General features: G+C 38.6%; 1 protein-coding gene across 1 annotated transcript in view; it reads right to left on the minus strand.

Annotated features, from left to right (window-relative positions):
* uvrag (UV radiation resistance associated gene) overlaps positions 1–24,735 on the minus strand; it is a 119,686-nt gene that overhangs the window by 44,566 nt on the left and 50,385 nt on the right. The window contains exons 12-13 of the mRNA XM_042498843.2: positions 24,064–24,229; positions 7,593–7,668 (exon numbers count right to left, since the gene is read on the minus strand). Coding sequence (XP_042354777.1) covers positions 7,593–7,668; positions 24,064–24,229 — 242 coding nt within the window. The remainder of the gene's footprint in view (positions 1–7,592; positions 7,669–24,063; positions 24,230–24,735) is intronic.

Below are 24,735 nucleotides of genomic sequence, written 5' to 3' on the forward strand. Positions count from 1 at the left end.
AATCAAGGAGGGAAATGTCCGGAGGCTGTTGGCCTTGGCGATTACGTGTTTTGGACTCTGCATGCGAGATCTCACTGCCAGGAATCCCATCATGATGAGTTTAAGAAGAGGAATTCGGTCAGTTATTTACAGAAAATATATGTTGCCAATTATTTTGACATTTTACAATGCAATGTCAGAAAAACAACTAATAAAATCCTACTTCCCATGTCTGAGCATTTTTTAAGATTTTTGAAAGAATTATTGATGTCATTTTAATACAAATTAAGGCCTTATTTTTAGTTAATTAATTCAATGTTTATTATTTTTAAAAAGGTATTATAGCTTCTTAAAACTAAACAACACTTCAGATCAAATCAGCTATGTTGATGTGAATAATGCCATCTAATAATTAGTGATTGATCAGGCTAGAAAATATTAAGAGCAGTTTAGACAGACGAGATAAAAAGTCACTAAGCAGCTTTCAGAGTAAGTTATTAATATCTTACAGAATTACTGTTAAAAATTGTCCCCCTTCACCTTCTCTCCCTCTTTCTATGTCTCTTTCTAAATACACACACGCGCTCCTTGGACAGCGCCACAGCGCCTGTCTCTGTCCTCAGTCCTGCCAGCTGTGCTACTATAATGCATGAATTTTGTGGTTTGCGGGTCGGGTGGTTGATAAATGCATTTTTTAGCATCTCATGCATCTTTTTTGTTTCATTTCATACACTCTCCTGACTCTACAACATATGACAACTTGTTTGGTGTTCAATTTCTGCAGAAGTACCCCAACTTCAGAACAGCTGGGTTTTTTTTCTTTTCTTATTAGAGTCCGGTGCTCCTTCCTCTTCAGATTTTTATTTCTCTCTACTTTTATTCATCTTCAGGCGGGATTCATCATTAAAGAACACAGGTGAAAACAATTCTGGGATTAATGAACACGTCATGAATCTCACGCTTTTTTCATTTCTGCCAATATGTCTCCTAAAATCCAGTACACTGTGCCTTTAACAAAAATTACAATATCTCCTCATAAACAAGTCACCCAAGTGCTGCATATTTTGTAGTATTAAATATGGCAAATTCTATACATTGCAACAGTATTTTTTGAATTTCTATGAAGCCTTCTTTAACTTCTCTCCTCTCAACAAAGTGACTGATGAGTTTTAAACCATAGACACATATGAACTGGTATAATGTGTTTAGTGTTGCCAATGACCTGTTTATGTGTTTACTAACTGCTTGTCTGCTTTTTGTGTTGTCTTTTGTGTTTTAGTGGGCTGAAGACAAATTTAAACCCTGGTGGACACAAAATTTAACTGATTTCATTTTATTTTGTTTTATCTTATTTTATATATTATTTTATTTAATCTTATTTTATATATTATTTTATTTTATCTTATTTTATATATTATTTTATTTTATTTTAATTTGTCTTATCTTATCTTATTATATTTTATATATTTTATATATTTTGTTTTTATTTTAAACTTTATTCTATTTCATTCTATTCTGTTGGCCAAACAAATTAACCTGACGTGGCAACATGAGAGCGTGTTACCACCTGATGTCCAGGGTGTTCCTAGCAGCAACCGAAGCCTTGCCCCTCCTGACACGAGGCCTCACAAAAACAAACTTCTCCCTCTGCCACATCAAAGCGAGGTCGACATGCTGCGGCCCGATCCTTCGCCAGCTTCCCTGTATCACTTTCAAACCCAGCCACACAGGGCAATTTAATAAGAGATGGACAGCTAATGTCTCCCACCCAGGCTCTAGTCAGTTGGACAATCAGCCGGGCCTGCTGTGAAACCAGACCTCTGCTTTGTATCACAGAGCCAGACATCGGACAAGCTGTGCGATGGCTGCATAACACGTCTGGCTCAACAAAAGGCGGCCATGAAGGACACAGAGAAAAAAATATTCAAAAAAAGCAGTCTCTTCATAAATCATATTAGCAGTAAAAGATACAGGCTCTGTGTGTAGGGGTCAGCAAAGCAACCATTTCCTTAAAAAAGCTCCAATAAATTAACAAGAAACATACAGCAGAGCAGGAGAGAAACCAAATCTCACTGATAAGAATGACAAGGTTAAAGGATCCTTATTAGATTTACAAGGAGAAATTAGCATGAAAGAGTTCTGTTGCTTCATGCTTTTCCCAGCATCGCATGTGTGACGTGAGATCCAAGAAACGCAGAGATCCGACTCACGGGAGTACACAGTTTACCGAGATGTGCGACCAAAGTGGGATGGGAAAGCTCAGTTTGCAGCGGGTTCTCTTTTATCGACTGTGACATGTTTACCGCTGCTTCAGTTTTAAAACAATGGCCTATTATCACTATCATATGGAGCCGGGCTACTCATGTGGCACCGTTATATTGTTTTGAGGTAAACCTGATAACTCATCCTTAACGTGGACGGAGTCAGGCACACATGGTATGCATGAGACAAGGCTTTGAGTGGAAGCTGAAATTTCATCCAGTAAAAATACCGATGCTCTACCCAGCAGTTAAAAAGCAGAACATGTTAGCTTTAGAGAAAACAAGAAAAATACATGTTTTTCTCTCGGTGGTCTTACATCAAAGGTCGTCATGACGAGTAGCACAATGGACAATTTGTTTTCTTCCGTGCGCTCGAGTTTAGGCCCAGAAAACCAAACACGCATCAAAGAACTAGTGGTGACAAAGACCTCATGTCACCTGTGTCACACCTAAAAAGCTGCACTTGAACACATCGCAAAGACTACAGCCAGCAGTTAACTGGCACGTACCAGCAGGCGACAGTGGTCTTTATTCGTCATTTAAAGAGGGAAACTGGGGGACCAACAGGACAGATTTAAGACATTAGTTAGCCAGTTAGCACATTAATAAAAGCCCAGCGTGTTTCAGGTCTTCAGCAAATTTGACCAAAGTGACCGACACTAAAACTAAAGACATTTGATGTATATTTTTTATTTTATTTCAGTACATTTTGTAAGTATACCATATCATTTTGGTTAGTTTTCTCTTATTGTTGAAAGTCTAGTTTTTACTTTCATTTTATTTCAGTTAACTAAAATGTTTTTTCACAGGTAGTTTTAGTTTTTAGCTTAGTTTTAGTTAAATAAAATAATCTTGGTTCAGTCGATGTGATTACAGAAACAAGCCTCCACATATTCAAAAACAATAGAAAAACGTAATAAGCCTTCTTTCAGTCTATTATTCCACAGATTTCTTTTACATGCATTCTTCAAATGTGCCCACCTGTGGTTCAGCTAACGTTTTACATCTGATTTCAAAACCTTACATTTGAATCTTTCTGCACTGGTGTCCATGGACACAGGTAAAAAGGCTCTGCAGTCTGGATCTCATTTTTATCCTCAGCGGGCCAGAGTCCTTTGAAGCACCATTTATATGAGAATTCATTCTGCTCTTGAATACCAGAAAAGACATCTCTCCATCACTGCACCATTACGACTTCATAAATTCAAAAATATTATTATAGATTTCATTGCTGGGAAGCTGATTTAGATAAAGGATATTTCTCCTAAAGCCACTTACATGTGCCTTCTATCATTAATCAAATTAAACTTTCAGCAGGAGTGAGCATGCAACGCTACATCTGATGGCACCACATGGTTAAGATTCATGAGGCAGAAATCTGCGAAAGCTTAGATCATGATGTGTGGCTTTGATAAAAAGGATCATGGGTGGGGGTTATGTGAGTTGAAAGGTAGGAATATGCATTGAGATGACTGCATGCCAAATGTTCTACATGTGAAAAAGATTACATAGTGTCATGCACATTTAGATCTGATTCTCTCTGTGGTGCATAAACACAGAACACTGTGGATATTTAGGTAAAGAAACAAAACAAAATGTAATCTATATAACACAGTCATCATAAGCTAAAAGATCTATTTTTAACCCACTTAAAACATGAAAAAGGCAATGTGCAACTTGGCAAGAAATATATTTTAAAAAAATGGCAAGAAACAAGTCAAAGTTACAGGGGAAAAAAATATTAGAAAAATGTAATAAAAAATAAACAGAGAAAATTGTTGCTGCATATATATTTATTATAAGTATATATTCAACATTATGCAACAGAAATATATTTCTATATTATTTTAGCACTTTTTTAGATTTTTTTTACTTGTGTTTGCCAGTTTTCAGGTAAGGTTCTTGTAACTTTTTCTAATTTCTTGCTATTTTTTGGGTCATTTCTTGCAAAATTGTTCATTGCATTCTTTTTGTGTTCTTAAAAGACATCAGGACAATTTGCTCGGGTCTTAAAGAGTTAATCTATAAATCACTTGTTAGCTCCGAACACTCAAATGTAGGTCATGCAAAAGCACAATACGTTCATCTTATGGTTTAAAGAGTATAAAAACTCTTCTTTGAGGTTCACTGCAAAGCTTGTGCCAGGTCTTAAAGGTGTCAGTTATAAGTCACAATGGTACAAATGCATGACTGCACACGTGTGAGATCAAACGTGTTTGGTCCGGACAGTTATTATAGTACAGCTATTTATCACTGAAGGAACATTGCCAATGTACGGCCATTGCTATCCTGTAAAAATGCCGAAAAATGTGTTCATGCTTTTATATCAAATAGATAGGATTATAGCAATACTCTTTTTACTAGCCTTCCGAAACAGAAACAGAAAAAGAAGAAATTTAACTTACTCAGAGTTTTGCTTTTGAGCATATTGCCCTGGTTTTAGCTACACTCCACTCTGTCCTTCAACAGTCTCTCACACACTCTAAGATCTTTTATTGGATTTTTAAATACATGCTACTTCGGGATGTCAACAGTCAATCGCCAAGAATATTTACAACCAATTACACATGTGAGTCTATTGTTTAATTTTGCAACTCTTAGTTTACCGCACTGCACACCAGCCGGGTCTGACAAGAGCTAACCAGCTAGCAGTGTTGCTTTTTTGGCAATTACAGCTAATAACCCTGTCCCAACCCAAAAAAGTGGCTTTGGAAAGTTTGAGCCCACCCTTTTTTTTTTTTTGAAGATTAATGACTTTGTTATTCATTATCAGCCTATCAAAACTGAAACTGACATCCCTAACACCAATGCTCTGCACACATGCTTCAAAATTATGGAATAACTTTCCAAAAGCAACAAGAGATGTGGGATCAGTAAAGATTTTTAAACAACAGCTGACATTAATTTAGTGTGTATTTAATTAATGTCAATAAATGAATGTCACTCTTGCTATTTCACATCATCTCTCCCATTTCTACCACTCATAGTGGTCTCTGTGTGTTTTACCTTCACTGACATATTTTGTTTATAACTGACTGTCTTTTAATTTTCTAATCATATGCTTCTTCCTTTTTTAATAATAATAACTATTATTATTATTATTATTATTATTATTATTATTATTATTAGTGTTAGTATTAGTATTATTATTATTATTAGTATTATAAATACTAATAATATTAATAATAACATAAAATTCAATCCTGCTTGAGTAGTTCAGCCCAGCTATTATTTCAATAACTGACCTTGAGTGCTTGGACTGACCTATGTTGCTGTCTGTCCTGGAAGACCACATTCCTCCTCAGTTGCTGTTCCTGAGGTTTCATCATTTTTTTAACCATTAAAGGTTTTTTGGGGGAGTTGTTCCCTATCCAGAGCAAGGCTTTAAGGACAGAGGTTTTGTATGTGGTACAGATTTTAAAGCCCCTTGAGGCAAATTTCTGATATGAGCTACACAAACAAAACTAACTGGACTTGATGGAATGAGTGTCAGATTAGAGTTTGACGTTTCTGAGCTAACCATGTAAAATACAGTAATGGCTTCCATTTTGGATTCAATTCACTTTCTCAAAACACAACAGGCCGCTCCGTCGTTCCCTTTGGTGGTTTCACACAGCACTTATTTTCATTTGCTGTCTAAAATGTTTTCTCATCGGGCTTATTTTCTTATTCTTGGACTCTGGCGGGAAGATGGCAGACTTGGATACTGGCTAGCAGCTTGTGGTCTGGCATTACAGTGAAAAACCTCCCAAAGTGCAGCGGTTTGAAGTCAGCCACCTGCTAGCGCTAATTGCCCGGTCTTTTTCAGCGGAGAGGCCCTTCATTCCCGCCCGGATGAGGAGGAAAACAGGGAATGGAATGCAAATTGTTAGGAGCCAGTGGTAAATGTCTGAGGGATGAATGGTGGGAGTAACCCAGGTCAACACATTAGGTGTACTTTAATAAGCAGGGATAGGTCAAGAGTTCAACCCTCCCCTGAGGTATCTGTGTTTATGAGTGATGGAGAGAGAGCGAGAAAGAGAAACCAATTTAAAGCATTAATGCAACATGTGTGCCAAATGTCACCGACACACACAGATCCATTATATGTTGTGACTATCTGCTCCTTCAGAGGCACCTAAAAGACGCATTTCACTGCTGCAAAGAGGGTATTTTCATAAAACTGGGCTTTCTATGCCGAAGAATGATGCAAATACTTTTGAAATTGGTGCTACAAGACCAGAGAAAATAACTGTGGCAGTTGCTTTTGCTCAAGCCGTAGAAAACCTTCAAATACCAAAATGCACTGCATTGCACTGGACCACTAAATGCTCCTACTGGTGGGTGACGCAACACGAACTCTTCCTTTTGACAAAATGAAGGCTGGTACGCGACCATCTTGTACTACAGTAACATGTATCTGAAAACTCTTGAGGTAAGAAAATGAAATGCAGAATCTTGATTTATTTATGATCAGCGCTGCTTAGTTTTACCGTTTGATCAGTTTTTTCAGCTTCCAAAAGTATTCTTTAGCTCTTGCTATTACAGCTAAACATGGCCCTAAAATATGCTTCTTAGGACATTTAGAGCCAGAAATAGGCAGTGTAGTGACATAATCTTGGTTATTTTCGATTAGCACTGCCTAGTTTTAACGTACAGTTTGATCTGATTTTTAGAGTCTCTTCATGCACTCCTATAGTCTTTGAAAATGTAGAAGTGCAGCCTGTAGTTCGAGCAGCAGCCCGAAAGCCAGCTAAACTCCACCAGCTGACCCAAAATAATATCTGGGGCTATTTTGCTGGTTAAATGGAGTGAAATCTACCTCAGTTCACTGATGCATACTACCCACGTTGTTATGATACAAAGCTTGTTGAAAAGATCATATTTTGCCTTGAAATACACAGTTTCGGGAACACAATCCCAGCAGGAAAAGCAGTGATGTCTCAGTAAGAAAAACAACTGTTTTCAGAGCCTACAAAGTCATTGCGAAAACTGCAAGAGGACACTACAAAACACCCACATTTGGTGCCTAAAATGCCGCTACAAACACAGCAATGACTTGCTAAATCACAGTTGGCTTTGTTTTTTCTTGGTCTTGAACACTGTTCTGCAGCTTGGCAGGCGTCTTACCATCCAACACCACCCCCTCATCTCCACATGACAAAGTCAGCTCATATACTCATTTATAATCATTGATACGTATAAAATGTGCAAATGTTACATATTCATCGTGTGCAAAAACATTATAGGACAACATTTTGGCCCAAAAATGTAAGATAAAAATCATGCTATGTGTAATTAAACCAATTTAACATTTTAACATCCTCAAACTCATAAAAAGTTGCCATTGACACATTAGCAGCATGTCCGTACCTGAGCGATGTTCTTGTTGAGTAAGTAGACACCATATTCAAAATGAAAGCGCTCTCCTCTGGGGTACAAAGGGAATCTGTAAAAGACAGGAGAAAAAATACAAATATGGCGTTAAACAGGAGCAGCTGATTTAATCCACCTGATCCATCATCACAGAGTCAAGAAACGAAACGTCTTAATATACACTCCGAAAAAACATTCACAAGCCACCTAAGCGCCATCAGGCTTACAGCAGTGTTGTATCCATTCTGTATATCACACTGTAGGTCTGTCAGTGCGAAAATATCAGTAAAGAATGGCGGGATTAAAAGGGGGTTTACTGCTTATTAATTCTACTTTGAGAGATTCTGACAACTGTTGCTCTTTGGCTCTGAAACAGCCAATAAATTCTTCCCATTATTAAAAGTGGCCGTTCACAAAGCCGGCAGGGTTTACAGTCGGTAACACTCGCAGATGGCTGATGAAGCTTGGTCTGGGTCTGTGATCCCATCCCACAGCTGCCACCTCCGCACCTTGTTAAACTGAAATATCAAACAGGAGCGGAGGCGTCCAAACAGCCTTTCCAAAGAGAACTTTTCCTTTCAGTATGGTGGGAAAGCCCCTTCGGTGCCAGTCAGATGTCTCAGTTAGGACTGTGCTCGTGAAGAATGGGGACGATGGGTTTTTGGGGACGGTTGAGAGGGGTTGACATCTAAAGAGGGAAAACTCTCTCTGCTATCGGGGACTTAAGGCTGGACTCATCCCTTCCTGTCATTATGCACTTATGTCTGCTGATGTCCCGCTGAGGAGGGTAACGTATTTTAGGAACGCAGCTCCATTTGTTCTGTCAAAGGACACACACACACACACACACACACACACACACACACACACACACACACACACACACACACACACACACACACCTGTTTGCATCAACACATTTGTGATGACCTTTGTTATCTACATTGGTATCTGAGCCCAGGCTCGAGTCCTTCTCTGAATGCTTCACCTTAACCTTCAGAGTAACCTAAACCTAATCCCGCTCTTAACCTCTCACCCAAACACTGAACTAGTGCTTTTTAAGAAGCGTAGGAAAAAAACGTCTTCATTTTAGAGGATTTGCTTAGCTCCTTTCTGCACATGAAATTGACATCTGGTATTTGTCAGAACCCAAATTTCAACAACACACACGAGATGTTACCAAGGCTAGGCACTGCCATGAGCATATACATGCACACAGATGCAACATAAATGCAGTTAGTCACATAAACAGCTGTTGTTTTTCTGTTGTTGCCAAAAGTCCACGTCAAAGTGGAAGAACGCACAGAGGAAATGTCAATTTAAAGGTAAGTAAAGCTTGTGTTACTGTCTGACGTCATGTGACGGAGGCCGACATCCAATGTTAGAGGTAACACCTTAAAAAAATGTTCATACACATCTTTACCAATACGTTTCCATGACTTTGAGGCAAATTTCTAAAATCATATATCCTCTGAAACGATCATTGATATTCCTTATCGGTTCTTTTTTTCATTATTATAAAGCAGCTTTTTAAAATATATATTAAAAAAAGTTTGTTGTTATTTTTGAGAGGGGAGGGCATGGTGCAAAATGGGGAGGCTTGTCATTTACTGCCAGTAGTTAAGAAAACATGATTATTAAAGAAGAAACTTGGTAAATGTCAACTGTAAAAACAGAGATTATTGTTGGATTTTTAAATATTCGATAGTCCTTGAACACCTCATGTTATTATACAAGTTTGTGAAACAAAATTCCATGACTTTTTCAAAACAGGGATTATTTAATTTTCTTCTCCAGGCCTAGAAAATGCAATTTGCAAATCCATGACTTTTCCTGTTTTTTCATGAATGCACCAACCCTGTGTGGAATAAAAAAATAAACAAAAACAAAAATAAAGTAAAAAAGTTAACATCTTACTTCCTATAAGGATTAAAACAATGATGTAATGCCTTCCTTTTTGTTAAGTCACGAGTAATGTGTAATACATACCGCTCACATCTCAACAACAACATAGAAATATGTTTGAAGCTGCACCTCAATACATCTCCTTGACAGAAACTTCCATGCATGACAATAAAAATGCTCACTTAAATGAGCCGCCTGTCTTTTATGAGTTTTCATTCGCTACTGGAGTCTGGTCTGTAAAACAAGGGTGTTTATTCTGACGCCACATTCTCACAAAAAGATGGTTAATAGGAAAACTAAAGGGGGTATCAAGACTTTATTGGGAGGTTCACAACTAATTCTAAAATGGGACACAGCTATGATTTTTTTTTTTTTCAATTTATCCATCCATAAGTGTGACCAATGCCATAAGAGATGCAGCTCTGTTATTATGGGACAGCACTGCCAGAAGCAGCAGATGCCTTCTGAGGTGCGGTACGGTACTGGTACTGTATGTGCCGACATGTGTTGAATGTTTTGCACATGTGTGTGTGTAAGAGTGTGAAATGGTGAGTGTGTGCATCCGGCATGAATCCGCTGTGTGTGTGTGTGTGTGTGTGTGTGTGTGTGTGTGTGTGTGTGTGTGTGTGTGTGTGTGTGTGTGTGTGTGTGTGTGCGCGTGTGTGTGTGTGCGTGTGTGTGTGTGTGCGCGTGCGCGCCCCCTGGGGACTGGGTCATGGTCTTTTGTTAATCCTGTGTCAGAGCAGATATGGGGCTCTTTCCCCTCTCTAACTATGACCTATAGGTGCTTGAGGCAATGTGAGAATACAGCAGCAAATACATTTCCTCTGCGCTGGCACTTCACTGGACTCTACCGTCAACTGAGATCAAGCTAACAGCAGTCTAACCATGAAAGTTGATGTATTGATTCAGATGTGGCTTTGACGTTTCGAAGGCCAGACTTTACTCAGAGCTTGAGGCTCTGAAATTGTTGATAACACCCACGTTTCCGCATTTCAGCTGTGAAAGCATTTGCCTTCGATAGCATGAGCTTTATTTCATCTGTTTTCTTCTCCTCATATCTGTGTCCGTCTGGAGATCTCAGACACAACCTGACCTTGTGCTCACTGACTACGTTTACATGGCTACAAATACATCCAGTTAACTTTTGGACTATTCAAATCTTTCAGGGAGCAGCCCAAAAAACGCACCTGCTGTTGGGCATTATGAAACATTATGATAAATACTTTTATTGTTGACACGTTCTTAAGTTGATTGTAGGCAGACTTTGTGACCATCGGCATCAAAACACAGGTCTTAGTCCATGATTACCCCAGGATTTCTGGCTTGGTCTGTGGTTTTTAACATTATCAATTAACCCTTTGAAACCTGAGCAAATTAGGTTAATTTATTTCAGAAACATAAGGAGAGGGCAATGAGCAACTTAACAAGACATGTCCCCCCAAAAATGTAAGAAACAAAAAGTTAAAATAAAATTACCTTAAAATAAGATAAAAAAGAGATTAGAGAATGACCTAAACAGTGCTGAAAATAAAACATGAATGTGTATTTGTATTATATATTGTATTATATTTCGTAATGTAATTTTAATATAGAATTATTATAAATAATAATATAGTTTTCTTGACATTTTCCCTATTTTGGAGGATAATTTTCTAATAATCCTCTTCTCTTTTTTTGAACTAATTTTCAGGATTTTTTTAAAATTAATTTCTTGCAATTTGTATGACATTTCTTGCCACGTTGGTCATTGTTTTTACCCCCATGTTTTTAAAATAAATCAAACCAATTTGCTTAGAGTTCAAAGGGTCAAATTGCCTGTTAAAGGGCATCTGAAAGGGTAGCTTCATTTTGTTATTGTTCAGTATAAGAAATTTGTGGCACATCCAATCATTCCTTTGTATGCAGTCTGTCAGAACTTCGATTGGACCATTGTCCTCTGGTGATAAGGTAATGCATATCTGGGTGACATCTGCATAACTAGGGTAACATATTTTGTTATTTTCCGTAATCTGAGCCTGTGGAAGCATGTAGATGTTAAACAGAAGAGGCCCCAGAATGTAACCTTGGGGAACTCCACATGTGATTTACCTACAGACACAAAGCAGTCCCTATCCTTTAAGAAGGAATTGAACAAATGGAATATTTGTTTTATTAGCCATGTGAACAGCTTAGTAGGAATACTGTCTTTTTAGAAAAGGGACATAAACTGAAATATTTTGTACATGTGCATGTAGTCACTGTAAACACCTCTTCAATCACACATTACATGGCAACCTGGGAAGTCAAAGAAGTAAACCCTTAACAGATGGAGGTCATTCTAGCCCTTAGAATGAATTCTAACAGGATGTTGCTTCTTAAGGCTGGCGACTAAAAAGTGAGACCCTGTAGCCTCGGGGTAATGCGGCCAGCCACTTTCTGGTCCTCCACATCTCCGCCATGCAGCCCAGGCCCCACGGAGAAAGCGACATGCCGGAGGTCATATCCCAGCACTAGGAAATAACTAACAGAGAGAGGAAGAACAACAAAACAGGCATTCCCGTTGTACCGCTGGCATTCCTAATATCACTTCCCCACGAACAGATAGGACTTGTTTGCTGATGACCGCTCTCAAAAAGGAAAAACACTGCCACTTCCAACACACACAAACACATGAACGCACAGCATCACATCATCCCGGTGAAGTGATTAATGACCGCTGTCCACTGTGTCTGAAATCACACTGGAGAGACTCCGGTTCACCAAACACCAGGAATTCCTCCCGGGGACGTCCAGTAAAGTCAAATATATTATTACACTCCAGTGGGGAGGATTGAGGGAGGAAGTCTGAGGACGGAGGGAAGGGAGGAGGCGCCGAAGCAGCATGTGATTCAGTTAGGGAGCACATTTTTATTATTATATACATTATCTAATCTGACCAGCTTTGTCCCACTGAGATTAAAACGCCTTTCAAAGGAAACCATGCCAAGAAAGTGCTTAAAATAAGCACGTCGATCAACACTAGTCACATAAATTAACATAAACCACTCACAGAGAATTCATTTTGCCGTCAAAAAAGTCACTTCAGTTTGCATCTAACTCACTTGAGACTATAGGGACAGACAGCCATTCCTATCATTCCTACTACAACAGTAAAAATGTAAGTGTCTTGGAGGGAAATAAGGAAAAGCAGAGTAAGAGGGGACAGAACGCCATTTTTAATCACTCAGCCAGCGGCAGCAGCAGCATAAACTGAAGCAGTACTCTACACTAAACAGGATGGAATAAATTACAGTCCTGGAGGAATATACAGTCCAGAATCAGTACCCTGTCCGTCCATTAGGACGGAGGGTCCAGAATAAACAGACACAAACCAGACAGACAGATTCAGACAGGCTGGAGGAGCACTCCATGTGGCACCAATTGTGCTTCTATGGCACGAAGGATATTTATTCTCTATTTACCCAATAAATAATATAAATTAAAGAATGAATATGAAAAATGTTGCACCCACGAATCACAGCAGACTTAGGGTTGACATATTTTAAAAATATTAAAGATTTATTCTGAAAGAATAAATATGAAACGATTATCAGTTGCCTTTTTGTTTCCAACGGCGAACTGAAGAACACGACCAAAACCCAATTTATATAGGCCGATTTGCAGAGGAGATTGTTTCTTTCTCACTAAAACATTATTTAACCTGAATAGGGGGTTGTCAACATTAAGAAATATAAACATACAAATAAAATAAGATAAAAGCAAGTGGGTAAATAGAGAATAAATATTCTCTTTGCCACACTTCTCCACTGGCTTGCAACAATTTGTTTTTGTGTTGTTTCTAAATGAGCTCATGCCTACTTCGCCTCCCGCACCTTGTGCGCAACTGTCGGCCCTTTTGTTTAATTTTGTTGTACATATAAATCAAATTTAATCATCTCTATCTCAGCAGTCCTCCTCATATTTCTTCACTTTCCTTAATCAGGCCGTTTCTTCCGTCAGCACATCCCTCTCCTGCTCCCCTCAGTGGCAGCTCTGTTGAAGGGTCATGTCCGTGAAACTAACACAGCAAACCAAATATGACAGGCCCCATAATCAACACACCCGCTCGCCTGAGCGTCCGTTTATAAGAGTGATTACTGAAACATGAAATCTGCTTTCATTTAGCTAATATTCAACTCTGCGTGCACTGGACAAAAAGCTGACAAAGACATGACAGTGGGTTCAGCGTAGGAGTAAATCTGTCACTTTCTTCCCTCCTCTCTCTGAGAAAAAAATGGTCTTTTCTTTCCGTCCCATCTACCCATCAGAGCCATTTCACCACAGGATAGTTAACGTGCGAGCGCTGGCCTTGTGTGTAGACACGAAAATATGTAATTAATAAGTGTGGGGCCTTGACACTGTAAAAAGACAAAAGCCGCATCTCACAGGAAAGTCCTCCCTGTCTTTATGAGTGAGAGTATGTGCGCCCCAGCTCTTTAACTGTAGGGTCTAGACACAGACAACCAAAATATATAAAGAAAGGACTCTAGTTAAAAGGAGGAAACAACCAATAAACACACAGCTACAATGATAAGATGAAGTAATAGGAAGTTCTTTGCTCTTTCTTCCTGTCCATTTCTTTTTAAAACAGCCCTTGTCCTTTCTTTTATTCCTGCTGAGGGATCTTTTAATAGCAGGCTGACTTTTGCTTCTTTCATCTCAGTGATTCACCACCACCGTCTACACTGTCTCCCCGGTCTGAACACTGGGGGGCCTCTTAGCAGGTGTCAGCAGCACATGACGTCTTTTATACGCTCCGGTTAAACAGAGTACAAAGAGAGCAGTTACTGTGAACAAAAAGTCTCTAGTTAAAGCTTTGTTTATGCATTTCGCTTTGTACATACAATCTGTTTTAAAACTGTTTCTGGACCAACAAAAACAGCCAAAATGGAGTTTGTTTTTCTGCCTCCAAGAGGGCAAAAGCCATGGCCGGAGTCATTATGTTTTTGGGCTGTCTGTCCATCCATCCGTCCGATTCTTGTGAACCTCTCGAGAACATCTTAGGATAATTTTTTCAAATCTGGCACGAACCTCCACTTGGATGGATGAACTGATTTGATTTTGGTGGTCAAAGTTCAAGGTCAGTGTAACCTTGTCTGTCTCACTTATGTGGGCACAATATCTTAAAAAAACATGACGGGAATTTCTTCAAATTGAATACAAACTTACAACTGGACTCAAGGATGAACTGATTATATTTTTGCGGTCAATTGTAAAAGGTCAAGGCCACTGTGCATTCGTCCATCTCAGTCTCGTGAGCGCAATATCTCGAGGAAATTTCTTAAAATTTGGCACAAATGTCCAGTTGGGCTGAACAATGAACTGATTCGATTTTTTGGTGGTCAAATGTCAAGATTACTATGACCTTGAGTGCATCTCTTTCTCATGCATTGATCTCTCACAGACAACTTCAGGGGAATTTCCTCAAATATGGCACAAATGTCCACTTATACTCAAGTGTAAATTGATTAGAAATTGGTGATGAAAGGTAGAAGTGCTTGATCACTTCAACTTTGTTTTATCAGTCATTTGAACGTAATATCTTACGAAAACCTTGATGGTATTTCTTCAAACTTGGCACAAATCAACTGAGTAGATTTTGATGGTCAAAGGTCAAGGTCAAGGTCATTGTGACCTTTGGTCTGTCTCATGAGCGTGACATATCACCTCGAGGGAATGTTTTCAAATTCAGCACAAACTTGGATTCAAGTGTGACCTAATTGGAATTTGGTGGTCAAAAGGTCAAAGATCAATGCAACCACCAAAGACGTGTTTTTTTTGCCATAACTCAAGAATACATGTGCTAATGTTCTCTGTGCTGTCAGGTTGAAGAAGTGCGTGAAACAAGTTTGAGAATGCAGCAACATATATATTTGAAGTATTGTCTACTGTCATCGCAACTTGACTGGTTCGCGGAGGCAAACAACCAGGAGGCGGTGATTCCAGTTTGACCCAAAATGACCATCATTTTTACAGGCAGCCTTGTTAAAAGCACTCAATTAGAGAGGGCCACAATGTCAGCGGGAGCTTCTAGTGAAAACTTTAGAGAGCATGTGTATTTAAGCATGTTATAGTATACTGGACTCCTCTGTCTTCCCCCCAGTTCCATTGTATTAAGCGTAGGAGTATAAAAGAGAACACAGCTATGCAGGTGGGTGGTCGCACTCAGCTTTACTGCGGTTCAGGAGAATATGGCGGGAAGACTCCTGGTGACTGGCTGACCTGCAGTAATGTATACACAGGCTGAGGTCTCCATATGTGTTGGCCTGCCTGTTTAGACATCCTAATTAATACTCCAAATCTGCAAAACAACAGTTCTGGCTCACATGTTGGAGACGAAGCTTGGCCGGTACACCCCTGTTTTAATGGTGGGTGGGTTGGGAGTGGGGGGTGCTTGTGAGTTTCACAATGCCTTTAATGTGCAATTTCAAACGGCATGGGACCATAAATCATCTGGGCCTGCTTTAAAAAAAAACACCTGCCTTGCAACTGTCAAGGCTCTAATGGCAGCGGTTAGTATATAAATCACTGTGAGCTGTAATTTTCAATATTTGAGAAATGATTACACTGAGCATCTGTCAGTGAATGCTATTTTAATGACCGCTGCTGCACTTAGGACCCCCATATAACCGTTTCGCCATCTTGGTCTACGCCGTTAAAGCATCTCCTGAGTGATGTGGCGGTTGCTCGCTCTGTCATATTGGGTTTTCATCACAGCTTTTAAGAATATCCAGGGGTCTGCTGACCCCAACTCCCAACCTCTTACTCACTTTCCTTTTGTTTTCTTCCATTGTTTTAATCACAAGCAGAAATGGAAAAGAGGAGCTCAATCTGACCGGCATCCTACATACTGCAGTGTTCGCGAGCCAAAAACGTAAGCCAGAGCAGACTATCACATCATCCCAAATGCACTCTTTAAAAAATGGCATGCTATCTGACCCTAAATCAAGAGATTATAACACCTATTTAGGATTAATGTAACAACCCCATGGCAGTCTCTGGTCACCACCAATTTCCATGATCATAGCTGCATTAACAAGAATATAAACCAGCCATGAGAGCAGCTCTGAGGGACTGTATGTCCACACAGCAGTGCATTCAGCTAGATGGTAGATATGCTCTTTATGACAATGTAATGTAGCTGTAAAGAAGTTGAAACCACAAACTCTCAATGCAGCACTAGAGGACGAGACAGGGGATCACAAAAATAAACAGGATTCATCTTCTGGAGATCATGAACATCTGTGCAACATCTGGTGCCAAGGTGGTGGACACACCGACAGACATTGCCGTCCCATTGGCACGGCTCAAAAATGTAGGGCTCATCAGATTATCAATCCGGCAGATTACTGGAGCCAATAGCTGGCATTTTGCCAATAATCTGTATCAGCCGATACAGGGAGTCATTTTTATTTATTCAATTTTTATTTAAATTTTCACTTGATTTTACAAAAAAAAGTTGCTGGGAACTTGCTGTATGATGTTGAAAGTTTCTGTTTTGATAAATGCATTTCAACAAAGTTTTGTGTTGGAGTTTGTTAAACTCCAAATTCTAAATATTGCCAGAAAGATATTAATTTTATCGTAAATGCACATCGGTTCCAAATATCAGTTATCGGTCTCATTAACTGTTATTAATCAGTATCGGTCCAGAAAAACAGTCGACCCCTGAAAAAGAGCAAGAGCTAATACTGATCAAAAAACAAAAACAGACTCATTTTCTCCCCTCAATCTATGACCAAGAATCCAATATTAATAGATGTTCTCAGCTGGCTGCCTCATTCCCTTCAACATAAAGCATCCTTCAGAAAGCCATTCAGCACAGATGCTTCTAGTTATCTTTTTAATGAAGTACGAACAAAAGACGGCTCGAAAAGGCCGCGCAACAGCAGGGCTCCAAGATGAAGGGCTGCTTATGCAACTAACCTGTCAACCTAGAAGAGACTCCTCGTCTTCTTCGGAGCTATTATAAACATAGCATTCCTGCCATTGTCCTTGAGTGATTTGGCAAAAAACCTCAAAAGACAAGTAAACATTCAGTCCAGTCCCACAGTGCCTTTGTAGTTGACATACAGACCTAAATAATGAGCCATTTGTTGCAGTTTGATTTAAGCTCTCTGGCTCTATGAAGAACACAGTAACTATGCAGCTGAACCACCACCAAACATGTGCTTATCACACTGCGCAAGTAATGAATTCTTCTACAATGCCAGACAAAGTGCAGTCTCTTACAGAACGCAGTAAAACTTCAGAAAAATATCATACTTGATACTCATTTCAGAGAGTATTCTCCTCTTCTTTACCTTTTTCTTTTTCTCTTTTTTAAGGACATATCTCATTTTTATCGACTTGCTTTTATGTGATGCCATCTATTTTAATTCATCTATTTTAGTTTGTCTTTTAATTTATTTTTTAATGTATTCTTTTGTTCTGTATCAATCGTATTTAATTCTAATATTAGTACTTAAGTTAGTTTGTCAAAGCACTTTGTAAACTCTTTTTTAAAGGTGCTACATACATTTAGTTATTATTATTATCATTATTATTTTTAGTAGCAGTAGTATTTTATGGTTCATCAATTGATGTGTAACAGCAAAAGTTTGGTTTTGTACAAAGTGTAATGCAAATTATTATGCAGGTTGAGAACATAATTTGGTTATGCTGATACACATATGTTTATATTTTTCAAAAAATCCCTAAATACACAATAAAAAACATTTTGATATAAATTACAAAACCTGACATTAAAATTGCACCATACTATAAAGGTTTTGAATTCCAGTGGAAGAAGAAATTTGTAACTTTTTTAAAATGACATTAAACTGAAATGCAGGAGAGAGTGTGAGGACGCTGGTTAATCAAAATTCAATGACTTATAAAGAAGGGGTGGGGTTAAATAAGTTTGTACTTATTCTCTCTCTTTTTTGAGTATGCAAAACATCATAATGTGGTCGACAATTTTTTGCTTTTTGTAAATATTACTTTTTTTGTTTGTCTGCAGTGTTTTTTAAAATGACTTTTCTATTTTCTTTCTTACATGTTCAAAATAAATCAAATCGAATCAAATCAAATAATATAAAGTAAAATAAAATAAAATAAAATAAACCCAACCAAATCAAAAATGACACATTTCATTTAAAAAACCCTGTTTTTATCCCTGTTTGAGGCACATGCGAGTGATGTGTTGATAAGACACTTTCATATCCCCATGCATCACACTTAAGAAGACGAACAGCTCGGAGAAAGTGTGGGAGAAAGAGCACGACATAATCAGACAACGCCGTGATTGATCGGCCATCTCTCTGTGTGGGTGATTATGTCATGACAACAGCTGGAGAAGCTCACCAGGAGTCTCTTTGCACATTTCCTGTCCTACCATGCAGGATATTTACACCAGCGTCCAGCGACAAAAAATAAACTTTGAGCTTTCGTTGCCGCTCAACAGGCACAACAATCCAGCATCGCCCTGAGGTGTCCCTGAATGGGGCCAAACGCTCAGGCAAACTTTCACCCTCCCCCCCTTCACATGTTTATGACCCCTGAGTCCCCGCGGGCTGCAGCAGACACACACCAAAAATGATGTGTGGGGAGACGGAAAGCAACCAGGCGAGCTCTAAAAGTGTACAAAAAAGGGGTGATTAAAGTGTCGGAAAGAGGCAGCCAGTGGTGATAAGTGAGGTGGCACGGGATCAGTTTCTCAGAGCGTGGTAGGATTAGCAAGCAGTCAGTCCATTATAATGGCGGGCACATAGGAACCTTTATGGTATTTTAGTTGCATGTTGCACTGTAGGCCCCTGTTAAGGTAATCGTCCTAACCCTGCTCTTGCAATGTGATGAATCTCTGTGCTGATTTTAGGCGGCTCCATGCGTCCTTAACCCTTTGAAACCTGCGAAAATTGTCTTGATTTCTTTCAAGAATGTGGAAAGAAGGCAATGAGAAATAAAAGCGAAAAAAGACCCCCAAATTAAGTGAGAAATTAGTAAAAAAATAACAAAGAATTACAAGAAAATTTGTTGAATAAATAACAAAAAAGGGACACTTGGAAAAAGTGCTAAGAATCTATAATAATTCTATAAGATAATTTTAAATGTGATTATATAAAATATATATCAATATATGTCAATAAAATATGTAATTTTCCTTAGCTTTTTATCTTTTTCTCCTTTTTTTTCCCTTATTATTTTTTAAAACTTTTTTCAGTTAAACTATGTCCCCTATGGTCATCATATCATATCATATATATACATATATATACATATACATATACACATATACACACATATATATATATATATATATATATATATATATATATATATATATAGAATGATAAATCACTAAATAAGATAATAATAATAAATAAATATTACATTAATATTAATTAACAAACAAAAATAAAGTAAAAAAGCATAGAAAACAAATCCATATTTCTACATGGATGTGAACCACACTGCTGGTTAGCACTCAGACACCCATAAAGTGTGGAGGCACATGGTTTGTCATTTACTTCATGATACTTTACTTTCCACGTCCGCAATGTACTCAAAGTAGCCTCTTCACTCCACTACAGTAGTTAAAATCCAGTATTTTTTTTTTTTGCACTTTTTGGAACAGTTTTTGTTATAATGTTGCTCATCGCCTTTTTTCCTCGTGTTTTTGAAAGAAATGACAACAATGTGCTAAAGGTTTAAAGGTTTTAATACTTGTGAAAAGCATCTGAAAACAGTACAAGAAAGGTGATGTCGCTCCAGGTTTCATCAAAGTACATCTTGTGCTCTGGGGATCCAGATTTCAGATGGTTGAGGTTGAGTTTGGCTAATATCACTTTATTCTTTTCTACCAAAAAGGTAGAATAATGGCTGCCTCATTTCATAGTTTGATATTTTGCCACAGGAAAAGAAGTGTGGATCTGAGCTATGTTTTCCTCCAGCAGGCCAGCGTTTGAAAGTGACCCAGTAAGAATGTTTGAAAGTAAAGGTGTGGAATATGACTGGTGTGGCACTCTGTATGATTTGGCCATTTTTGGGATCCCAAAATCATCCACCTCCCTGTCAGAGATGTTCTCTGAAATCAGCGAACTCTAACGACATGTTGCGCCCACATTTTGTCCTGTGGAGAGCCAGGTTCCAGTGTTTCTGATTGCATGGGGGAGAACTGGGGAGATGTGATCCAGATGTCCAGTGTCTGATTGAGACCAGAGCCCGGCCATTAAAAAGCAAGCACTGCCTCATATAGTCGTTCGCCCAAAGTATTGAGGCAAATGAGTTCTCTTTTTTTTGTGTGTGTTCTTTATCACGGCTAAAGGGAAAAAGGATGTAAGTGGGATTTACACATCACTGCTTGGTTCAAACACAAAATAAACTGTTGGTGGAGGTGGTGGATGTGAACGCCAGGCGAGGGAGGCCAGCTAAAGACGAGAGGAACCTGTGAACTCCAAGAAAAGAGGTTATTGTTCCGGGGCTTCAGCGGTTTCATGTCTCTTAACATGGACCATGTGCACAGGGGGAGAGGGGGGAACTGCACACAAACTACCCCGTCCTGCACGGCAATGACAGGGAAACACACTGAGAGGCTGCAGGGCAGGTTAAACATCCTGCCGGCACATAATATAGGAAGGTGCACAGACACACGCAAGACCATTTTGGCAATCATTTAAGGGAAATGAGTATCTGTAGTCAAAGGGTGAATTCATCCAAATCACAGATCAGACGGAGTGTGTTTAAGCAGCCTGACTGAGCTTTGTAATGGTTGTCAAAGTCAAAATCTCCTACATATCTATTTCGTTCAGAATTGAGTTTTTAATTATTCATCTGTACAATTATTTAGATGGATATGTGTTTAACCACAACAAAGCCACAAATCTTCAATCTACTCCATGTGGCCCTCATCCATTTTCTATTTCATAATAAAAGTCACGTGATTAACACATGGAATTGTTTTTGTAGTTTTAGTATACATAAGGTACCACAGTGCAAAAAAAAGCATCAAAATAGAGCTTGTTTATTTAAAAAAAAAAAGTGCCAGCCCTCGCACTCCATGACAGATGTCCCATCTAAGACCCTAATGTCATTAAATCCAGAAAAGTCGAAAAATGACAAATGTCCTGAGATCCTTCATGTGTCCTAAAACTGTAGAAACATCCTTAAAATCCAAGAAATGTCTTAAAATACTAGAAATGTCCTAAAATCCAAGAAATGTCCCACAATCCTTGAAATATCTGAGAAACACCCTCAAATTCTAGAAAGATCCTAAAATGCAAGATATGTCCTAAAATTCAAAAATTGTCCTAAAATCCTAGAAATGTCCTAAAATTCAAGAAACATCCTAAAACATCTTACAATCCTAGTATCATCCTAAAACCCTCCACGCATCCTAAAATCTGAGAAATGTCCTAAAATCATAGAAACGTGTATGGGGCTGCTGCGACTGGCCCCTGGTTTCCTGTCATTTTTCAAAAACGGCCCCCAAGCACAGCGCGTTGACTCCCTGATGTAAGTGCTGACGAGTGCGAGCATGACTCTGTACTTTTTATTCTCCTCTCCAGACTACACACTCAAACACAAAGGGAGCAATCACATCCACCCACATCCCTGGCGATTAGTAACACTGCTGATTACAGCATAATCTTCCTGCTCTCCGCCCTCTCACACTTGTTGAGGAATTTCAATAATGCATGTAAGGTGCATATCTGAGCACGTGAGTCCCAAACGTGCAATTATCAGAACGCAACAGGGATTTTTTTTTATTCTGACTTGATGCATAGTTACACAAACATAACAAATACAAATAACAATTTCATTATATCGTCCCTCGCTGTAATTACAGTGTCACGACCCTGACACAGCCCCAGGTCAGGTTACGTGCTCAGTTTATGATTCACTTCTTTTGATTCAACAAAAATGATATAATGCTGTGAAGACAGGACGTAAAGTCTTTAGGGTGTGACACTGGCACAAAGTGAGCACTGTGATTTACAGTCTCAGCAGAGCCTCATTGTAGATTCACTGAACACGAGTCATGTGAAATCAGGGGAACTCGTTACCATGGGCAAAACAAAACAGCAGCAGGACACAGCACCACCTGTTCAAGCTGTGCAGGTATGTATTAAAAACAGAGAGAGATGTGTTTTATGGCAAAAGACGGTATAATGTTCAAGGATTTATCTGCAATGTAGCACATGAGTATTTCATAGAAGAAAACACACTAGAAAGGGTTTATTCACATTTTTCCCAGTGAATTTCCATGATTTTTCCATGACTTTGATGCAAATTTTAAAGGTCATAAATGGCCTTCAATACTCCTTATCATTTCTTTTTCATTACCACGTAATAGGTTTTTTATATTACTTTTAAAAACAATGAATTCTGTCAAATGCTGTCAAATATTTTGGAAGCATACAACTTGTTTTGAATTTATTTTACTGCTGATTTTTAAGAAAATATGCGCATGGGTTAGGAGGGCATGTTATCTGATAAATATTTTGGATATTCTAATTTTTTTTCTTTTTTGGCTATTTCTTGAGAAAACATTTCGGTGATTTTTGTTTTCTTTTAAAAATTTTGCCAATGTTTAACGAAAACATGTCTTCCAAACCTGCGGGCATGTTTTCTATATTAATCACCAAAATTATGCTATTTATCACAGCCAGAAACTGAAAATGCAGACAAAATTGTTGGATTTTCATATTTCTGATTTTCCCTGAACACATTGTGTTATAACACAGGGCTGTAAAACAAAATGCCATGGCTTTCCAACGTATAAACGTAACAAGTATTACATATGTCATCCCGCATAGAGGAAGGTGTTTTTATAAGAAGATGTGCTGCACTATTTGCATTTTTTTGCTTCTAACTTAGGTAACTTTTTTCAGTTAAAAATCAAACGTTCAGTCACTTCATAACTCTGTCATTGATTTGTCAGTGCCAGAGAACATTGTTTGAATTTGTAAAAGAGACTTCTTCAAATTAAAATGTGGTGTAAAAGTTCTTTTTTAAGTTATATTCAATCTAACTTTGTTGTATTTCTACATACAATAATACAACTATCACAGCTGCCAAAACCATTGCAGCAATAGTCGGTTTGAACCCCTTACACGTTTGTATAAACTGTCAATTACCCACTTTAGCCCTGTTTACATGAGAGCATGGTGGAAAAGTGTGTTTTTTATTCATCCTAAAAACAAACAACTTGTTTCCTGACTCACCACAATCAGATACAATCTAACAACAACAATTAGTCAGGTTTATGACCCATCACTTGAGGTCTTCACTGGAATAAAAAAATTAGGATTTTGAACTTTAAAAGTGCTTTTTTACTGCATTAATCTGAACAGCTCTGATCAAATCAGCTGATCAATAATCCACTTCATGGCTCAAACTTCATAACCTGCTTAGGGAAGAAAGAGGAGCTCCACCTGGCCGTGAAAATGACTTTATCTATCTAAAACTAGCAATGACCATTTTGTTGTGCTGCGAGCCGCTTTGCATCAGATGTAAGACAGAGTCTTAAATGGGTCCTAATTTAAGTTTTAAGTGTACTTACTCTCTCTCCTTCTCAGTGAGTCTGTCAGTGATGGTGTCCTTGATGGAGGAGCGTGAACCCTTGTGGATCACCGGATACCGAAGAGGGATCTGCAGGAAGCACGAGATCATCAGGACCAGGTGCGACGTGTAACCCAGGGCGACCGCCACACTCCCATCATCCTTTGCTGCAGGACACAAAGTAAAAAATAGGTTCAAGTAATCACATATTAGATAAAAACCATCAGGATTATTCCATGAGTGGGCTTTACGGTGATCTACATCAACACACCAAAGCCACTAAACCCAAAATCTAACACAAATTGAGCTGAAAACAACATTTTAATCACCAGAAAGTCAGTACTTTACTACACAATGAACTTCAAAGCACACAGTCAGCAATGCCTATTTTGTTTGGACTTTCACTCTCATTACACGGAAAAATCAAATGTGTTGACATTAACCGCGTCCACATCTTGCGAATCCAAACAAAAATGTACAAACATCCAACCAAAGATAGTTTGGCGACCAAGTACTCACAGGAAGAAGAGCAGTTGCATTCATGTGGGAAAGTGTTTTGAAAGTGATACAAAATGTGGCACGACACACAGAGTACCAAAAAACATTGGGTTGCAGTGGGATTCCCAATTTCTTTCAGTTATGTGCTTGAGAAGCAAAAGCATCACGTATAAGT

The sequence above is a fragment of the Plectropomus leopardus genome, chromosome 15, assembly GCF_026936395.1.
Source record: "Plectropomus leopardus strain MGB_pleo_1.0 chromosome 15, ASM2693639v1, whole genome shotgun sequence".
In the NCBI taxonomy this organism is placed as follows: domain Eukaryota; kingdom Metazoa; phylum Chordata; class Actinopteri; order Perciformes; family Serranidae; genus Plectropomus; species Plectropomus leopardus.